The sequence below is a fragment of the Charadrius vociferus genome, unplaced genomic scaffold (assembly GCF_000708025.1).
Source record: "Charadrius vociferus isolate BGI_N301 unplaced genomic scaffold, ASM70802v2 scaffold1578, whole genome shotgun sequence".
NCBI classification, from domain to species: domain Eukaryota; kingdom Metazoa; phylum Chordata; class Aves; order Charadriiformes; family Charadriidae; genus Charadrius; species Charadrius vociferus.
Genome location: NW_009649704.1, coordinates 18,162 through 25,671, shown reverse-complemented (window position 1 = coordinate 25,671; position 7,510 = coordinate 18,162). Strand labels below are relative to the sequence as shown.

The window sequence follows — 7,510 nt, the reverse complement described above, 5'->3', positions numbered from 1 at the left end:
TCTGCGGTGACCGACTGATCCCGACGGCTCCAGGGTCACTGCTCGGGTGCCCTGGGAGTGCGAGCCCCCCCCACTGCCTCCTGGACCCTTTCCCATGTGATGTGCGTCTCTAAGTTATTTTTAACCTGCTGGCCTGAGCACAGAGCTTTCTGCCTTAAAGGTGCCGTTGTGTGGGGGATTTGGGGAGCTGTGTCCAGCCTGGCCCGTGAGCCCTGGGGGTTTTGGGGGAGGAATTAGCCTAGCAAGTGCTGGTTTGGGGGGGTCTTGGTTTTATTACTTTGCACTAGTCATCTCCTGCTGTGGGCTGAGGCACTGGGGGGGACACCAGAGAACCAACTGCTGGCTGCCCCGACTTCCCCAACCCACCGATGCTGTGAAGGGGGAAGGTTCTGCCGCGATGGAGGGGCTGTGGGTCCCGCGTGACCCAGACACGAGCGTGGGAGGCTGATGTTGCTCCTCAGCACCGTTTCCTTCCCCCGCCCCGGCAGACTTAAGTGTTGCGTCTTGTTGAATAAAGTTGGATGAATGAAAAAGGTGAAGTGTGGTGTGACTGTGCTTCACGCAGCCGCCTCGGGGAGGGCGGGTGGGTAAGGGCTGGGGGCGGAGGGAGAGGGAAGCCGCTGTCCCATGGGTGGTGGGGTGAGTGTGGGCACCCTCTGAGCTCCAGTTGTGCTGTTGGTACCACTCACCTGCTGAAAGCACACACACACACACTGCTGTAGTGTCCTGTCCCCTGGAGCCCGGTTTCACCCCAGGGGCTGTCACGGGGCCATCGTGGCACAGGCTCTGGGTGGCCCAAAGCAGAGCTCGTCCCTGCAGGCAGCCTCTCTGCCCCAGCTCTGCCGCAGATAACCCCGGCGGAGGCCGTGGAGCCGCTCATGGCTGCATAATAGGTGGAAATGAGCGGCAGATAAAGGCACACAATGTGGCTGGGGCTGTTGTTTAGTTTCTCTGGCCAAGCCAGCGCAGGGCAGAGACTGGTCTCTGCTGAGGGCCTCTTCAGTGAGGGTGGGACGGACTAAAAATACCCTGGAGAAAATGAAATATGGGTGATACAGGGAGATATCGCTGCCATCGGCCACTGGAGGAAGCGGAGAGGGAGGCACCCGGCTGCACTGCCCTTGGTGCAGAGCCTGGGCTGGTGGCCGAGCCCACCCTGCCGGGATGGGGGGGCTGAAATCCCCCGGGGTGGGGGTCTGGGGTGCGCACTGCCAGCTCTCAGCCCTCCCCTGTGCCCTCTGTGAGGATGCTGAGGCAGACCCCCTCCAGAAGGACCCTGCCCTGCTCCCACCAGCTCCGGAGGGACCCTGCCCTGCTCCCACTGTTGCCCAGTGGGGACCCCCGGGACACCCCAGTGCAATGGGGGACCACAGCCCAGTGCTCACCAGGCACCAGCAGAGCTGCAAAGCCCCACAGCGCTGCAGCTTTCTGGCCAAGTTTTCTCGGTTGGTAGGAAATGCCCGTGTGAATGTTAACGGTGCAGCCGCGCCGCGTGTTTCCCCGCCGGCGGCGCTCCCCGCTCGCCTCCCCTCTCCTGGGCTGATATTTTTGTTGGCACCAGGGGAGCATCACGCTTTTCCGAACGGCCCTGCAAGGTGGAAAACAAGACGGCCAGGAGCCCCCTTGCCTGGATGCAGTTGCCCGGCCGCAGGCGCTGCGCAAACACAGTTCGGCGTTCCCGCTATTGTTCCCCATGTTGTGACAAGGCAGCTCGGGGCGGCCGGCGTGACCCCACGCCGCCGGGACCCACACGCCAACAACAACAGCAAGGGGCTCACCTGCGCGGTGGGGCCGGGGAGGGGGCAGCAGCGGGGGCCGGTGTTGGCAGCAGCCCCCCAGAAGGCGGGGGGCGGGCGGCCCTTAGGCAAATAAAAGTTCGTGGCTGATAAGGGCATGGGCTGTCCCGGTGAAGCCCTTTGGCACAGCCCGGCGACAGATAGCGGCCGGCCGGACACACAGGGCCTTTCTCACACCTCCGCGCTCCCTCCTGAGTAAACAGGCCCCTCCGGTCCCTTTCTGGGAACGGTACCCGCTGTCCCGAAGCCCGGCCCCGTACCACGATGCTGAGCCCTGCAGCAGCACGGGCAGCCTGGGGGGGCTGCAGTGAGGGGGTCCCCCTGGGCACCTCTGGGACGATGGGCAGTGAGCACAGCCCGGAGTATGTGCCGTGATGTGGGGGCACCGGGAACCACCGCGGCCGCCGAGCCGGGACGGTGGAGAGCCGTGGGCACCGCCGTGGGGTGGGAGCACTGCAGCCCAGTTCCCACGGCCACTCACAGGCTGTGACCACCACGCTGGCAGTGCCCTCGGCATGAGGTTTTGGGGCGAGCAGCTTTTGTACCCTCACCTAAGAGCCTTGTAGGGTTTATCCCATCCCAAAGCTGGGTGTACTTTCCAAGGCACAGCCGCAGCCCCCCAGAACTACCTCGGTGAGCTCGGCAGCAGTCCAGGAGGATGCTGGAGGGGAGGTGGGAGGTGGCGATATGGAGTACCCCACCGAGTCAGGAAAGGCTTTGGGGTGGTTCTGCCAGTCCTGGGATCCCATCTCCTGCTGGGGACATTGGTCTAACACCAGCCAGAGCCCCCAACGGTGATTCTGCCCCACAGCCACACATTTGTAGTGAGGTTCCTGCCCTCCTCCCAGTTAGGACCAGTCCGTGCTGGGCTCCCTCTGCACTATCCTGCCCTGGGCTGTGGGAGAGGAGCCGTGAGGGCTGCCGCAGCATGTCCCACCTACAAGGCTCTGCCCAAGGCACTGGCCGAGCACCAAGGAGTTTATTTTGAAGCTTTCCCAGCGTACAGAAAGAAAATAGCAAGTGTCTAAATCCGACCCGCTCGCAGGAAGAGCCACAGCAGGAGCAAAATCACAGCTCAGAGGGGAGGAAGGGCAGAGGGCTGGGCAGGGGGATGCCAGCCGGGGCCACGCCATGGTCCCCTCATCCTGCTGGAGCCCCATCCGTGCCCAGGGCTCTGCCCATAGCCCCCAGCGCCCCGTTTCCCACGGCCCCTTGGGGGGAGTGGGCGCAGGCAGGAGCATCCTCCTGGGCCAGGCATGGACCCCCGAGCCCCAGCACCACGTGCCCACAGCACCCACCGTCGAGGCAACACCAAACCAGGTACAACGCTGCCCTTATCAGCGCCTCTGCCAACAGCGCACAACGAAGGAAAAGCAAATCCCAAACATCTCCCTTCCTCCCGCAGGCCCGTCCCCAGTGTGGGGTTATATTTAGCCCTCCACGCGCGGGCAAGACAGACAATACAGCCCCGTGTGAGAACCGCGGGCGGGAGGAAACGCGCTCAATAGCCCCGACGACTTCCCGCATCCTGACATTGTCGCTCCCCTCTGGCCGCTTCCTTGCATGGAGGCAACAGGACCGCAGCACCCCGTGCCCACCCCGGGATGGGTCCTGCCCCTGCCAGCGGCTCAGGACATGGTCCCAGGGCAGCACCACCAGGGCAGAAACCGCTGCCCACACGCTCAGGAGCAAGGAGCCATTGTGGGCCAGGGGTGCTGGGGATGGGGATGCAGCCCTGGGCTGTGGCCGCAAGAAGAGGTGATGCTGAGCAGGATGGGAACATGTCCCACTGTGGCTGTTCCCGGCCAGGGCTCAGGGCGTGCATCTCGATGTACAGCAGAGCTGCTCCTCTCTCACAGCACTTCAGGGGTTTTGCCAGCCATGGAAAGGAGCCGCTGGGCATGGCATGGCAGCCGGGGACCGTGGGGCCGTAGCAGGAAGAGGCGAGTGGGACGCGGAGGCTGGGAAAGGACTTGGCTGCGCTCAGGAAAAGGGCAAAACCGGAGCCTGGGAAAACAGCCTCGGCTGGCCGGGCAGGGAGTAGATGTCCCCAGGGACTGCTGGGGACACGCCGGGGGGGTGGGGAACGCACCATTTGCTCTCCAGTGCAACTGGGGTGAGCATCCTCCGTGTCCCAGGGCTGCGGGGACGCCGCACTGCGTGCAGGTCCTGGGTGTCCCGGGGTGACTGTGCTGCTGCGGGACGGAACACGGGGGTATGAGTCCCTGCAGCCCCAGCAGCCTGCACCGTTCCTCTCCTCCCCAAAGCACCGTCACTCTGGGCCTTGCAGGAAGGGGACCGATGGCTCTGAGCAGCCTTTGTGCCAACGCAGGGTTACAGCATCCCCAGCCCTGTGCAGCTGCTCCATCCCTGCTCTGATCTAACCGGACGTCCGCTGCAGCCGTCCAGGTGTGCCGAGCCATGCCGAGTAGCAGGGGGGGGCTCTCACTGCCCCTGCCTGGGCAGCAGCTTTCCCAGTCCCCTGGGCCGATTCCCAGTGAGCCACGGCACAGCTCAGCCCCGCTGTGGCCCCGGCTCGCTCCCTGCGTCCTGCCTCCGGGAACCACCACCAGCTCCTCTCACAAGCTGTTCCCGATGGACCCCCAGGAGCAAACCCGACCCCCAGCAGGGCGAAGGGTTAGCCCGGGAGCTGCAGCCGCCCTCAGAGCCGGCAGCGAGGCAGCAGCAAGGCAGCAGAGCCATCCCAGGAACACGGCAGCCGGCTTGCTCCCTCCGAGCCTGGGACACGGCCACCACGGGCTGGGCAGGGACAGGCAGCGCTTCTGCAGCTGCTGGATTCAATCCCTGCCCTGCGGCACAGTGTAGCCGCCCCCGGCCCCGGCGCAGGGACTGCCCCAAAGCAGGACAAGCCCTGGGAGGATGCTCTCCCGCAAAACGCTGGCCTCAGGGGCCGGTGTGGGACTCCCTGCCTGGAGGCAGGCTCCCCCCAGCCCCAGCTGCACTGCTGGCACGACTCCTCGCCACACTCCGGCTGCGGCGCCCAGCTGTGCCGTGCTGGGAACAGCTGGATTACAAACACGCTGGAGCAAACCAAGGACTTGCGCTTGAGCGGTCGTGCGCAGGCATGGGAAGCCAGTTTTTTGCCATAATGGCTTATTCAACAAAGCTTCCTCTCACTATTTGTGAGCCACTGTGGCTGCTCACCCCAGCCCTGAGTGCTTGCCGGCTCCTATTCTTGTCCAGCCGGTGCTTCCCAGGCAGCACATTGTTGGGATTCAATGGGAGGAAGGGTGGGTTTACGGCACCGAGGGCTTAGCAGAAAGGCAACTGGGCTCTGAGAAGCAGCTTCACCCCTGCCCCAGCGCCTGCCGGGAATCCATGGGCCCGCAGCAACGCCGGCGTCTGCCGTGGGACAGACGGGAGTCCCCAGACACACGGAAACATGGGAGGACCAGCAAGGCAGCCGCAGCAGGAGCAGGGCAGGGGCTACCTGGCCAGGTGCCGTCAGTGCCCGTGCAGCCGCTGTGGTGGATCAGTCCTTCCCGAGGGCATTGTTCCAATGCTGCACCGCAGCATCCCCCTCCCGACCAACCGACCCCGCGTGGGCCCAGGGGAGGAAATGGGGCAGCGAGGCCCCGACAAAGCCCGATTGTGCCCGACGGTCCTGGGAACAGGCAGATCAATGGGCTATAAACAGCCAAGGGAGCCGCTCCGTCGCAGGGTGAACAAAGGCACTTCGGAAGACATTTCCGAGCTGGGTCCAGCTGGTCCCGGCTGGGGGAAGGGATGGGACCGTTCCCACCCCGGCACACAATAGGGAACAGTCGTCGCCCAGCATCACCCCACACCCAGGCTGGGAAAGCAAGAGGCCAAGGGCAGGGTCTACCTGCCAGGGGGACCAGGGCAGTGACACGGGAGGTGCCATGAGCACCAGTGCAGGCGGTGGCAGTGAGGCACGGCTGGGTCAGACTTTGCATCGCCCTGAGCCTCCTCCTGCTCCTTCCAGCCCAGCCACAGCTGCTCTCGCACAGTGCAACGGCAAAGGCCTGCGAGTTCCCGGCAGTGCTGGGCCACAATCCAGCCCAAGGACAGCAGGTCGGGAGGTAAACACAGCCGGGCAGCACCAGCAGTAAAGCTGTCAGCGGGACAGGAGCTGGCCCCGAGGAAGCAGGACGGAGCGATGTGAAACGCTGAACTGTTTGCTGACCTCATGGCTTTGCAACAGACATGATAGATTTATCGTCCCCGGGAGGGGAAGGCCGGGCCAGGGGCAGCGGTGAGGCCTTGCCTCAGGCACCAGGGGAAAAAACAAGCAGAGAGGCAGCGATAACCCCAGCTACGGCCGCTCGGCCCCGGCACGCTGCTGGCAGCCAGCGGCGGCAGTTACCAGCTGGCCCTGCTTGGGCAGCTCTCGCCAGGGTTTGGTCCCACCATGTTGGTGACACCCGAGGCTGGAAGGGACACAGGCCACCAGTCCCCAGTGCTCGCTGTCAGCCTCTCCTGCAAGACACTGGACCTGCAAGACGGGAGCCCCTATCCCCTGGGCCCCCACCCAGCGCAGCCACAGCCCTTCTTGTCTAGATAAGGAGGCCGAAGGAAGCAGATGACGTGGCCGGGGGAGCTGGGAGGGAGGCACAACTGCAGCACGGGCTGGGATTTGGGTGCCTCCCCCTCCTTCCTGCCTGCCCCCCTCTTGCCAGGCCCCAAGGTCAGTGCCCGGCCTGGGACAACGATGGCATTTCTCCTGCCAAGAGGGGTTGCCTCTTGAAAACACAGGGAGCAGAAACATACTCAAAGCCAAGGTTAGGGCCAAGTGCTGATGCAGAAGACACAGAGGCCCAAGGACTGACAGAAGTTTATTCTGGCTGTTCCCGCACAGGGCAGAGCTCCCCGTTCTCTACACACCAGCCCAAAGGCACTGCCACGCTCACAGCACTATGACAGAAGCAGGGCCAGGACTTCCACCGACCCCCATCCCCCTTGCTCGCTGCGAAGCCTGGGGACGAGGCAGAGACGGGCTCCTCAGAGATCTCCACCGCTGCTCAGGCTCCCGTGGGGGTAACGTGGTAGTGTGGTGCTCTGGTCGGGGAGAGCCACAGGAGAGCTGTAAGCAGGACAGCAGGTCCTCCTGCGGCAGCGAGTTAGCCTAACCCCGACCCCACGTCACTCAGATCCAAGTTTCTTCTATCTTCACACCGAACCTAAAGAGACGCGGGTGGAAGCAGGCTGAGAGGGCTTTGTGGCTCAAGGGCCGGGACTGGGCGAGAGGTGCTGAAGTTTCAGACATGCTCCACCTCCAAAGCATGGTTCCCTGCCCGCTCTGCCACAGAGGAGGTCTGGGTGCTGTGTCTCGAGCGCATCCGTGACGTGGGCAAACCCTGACCCTCCAGAGGGCCCCGGGAGCGTGAAGAGCAGCAGTGGGCACAGCATATTGCCCAGGTACAGCCTGGCGCAGGAGGGCTGGTGGAAGATGCGCAGGTGACAGGGGAGTCCCCAGCATGGTGCTGCAGGACACAGCCCTCCAGCGGCCAGCCCCCGCCCCGGGGACAGTCGCTCCAGGGCACCGCGTTTGCCCCAACAACTTTATTAGCTCTTTTCCGGGCGGTTCCTGTTCAGCACGGCCCGAGGGGCGAACTCCAGCTTGTCCTTCAGGCTCACCACCTTGGTCAGGTCCTTGCCCGCGATCTCCTGCAGCTTGCGCTCCTCCCGCTGCTCCGAGATGCTCTTCTCCTCCTCGGCCGCGGGCGAGGGGG

The 7,510-nt window shown here is 64.3% G+C and overlaps 1 protein-coding gene across 1 annotated transcript in view; it reads right to left on the bottom strand.

Moving 5' to 3' along the window:
- Window positions 1-7,343: 7,343 nt before the first annotated feature.
- SMIM12 (small integral membrane protein 12) overlaps window positions 7,344-7,510 on the bottom strand; it is a 2,086-nt gene continuing 1,919 nt past the window's right edge. The window contains exon 3 of the mRNA XM_009890601.1: window positions 7,344-7,494. Coding sequence (XP_009888903.1) covers window positions 7,344-7,494 — 151 coding nt within the window. The remainder of the gene's footprint in view (window positions 7,495-7,510) is intronic.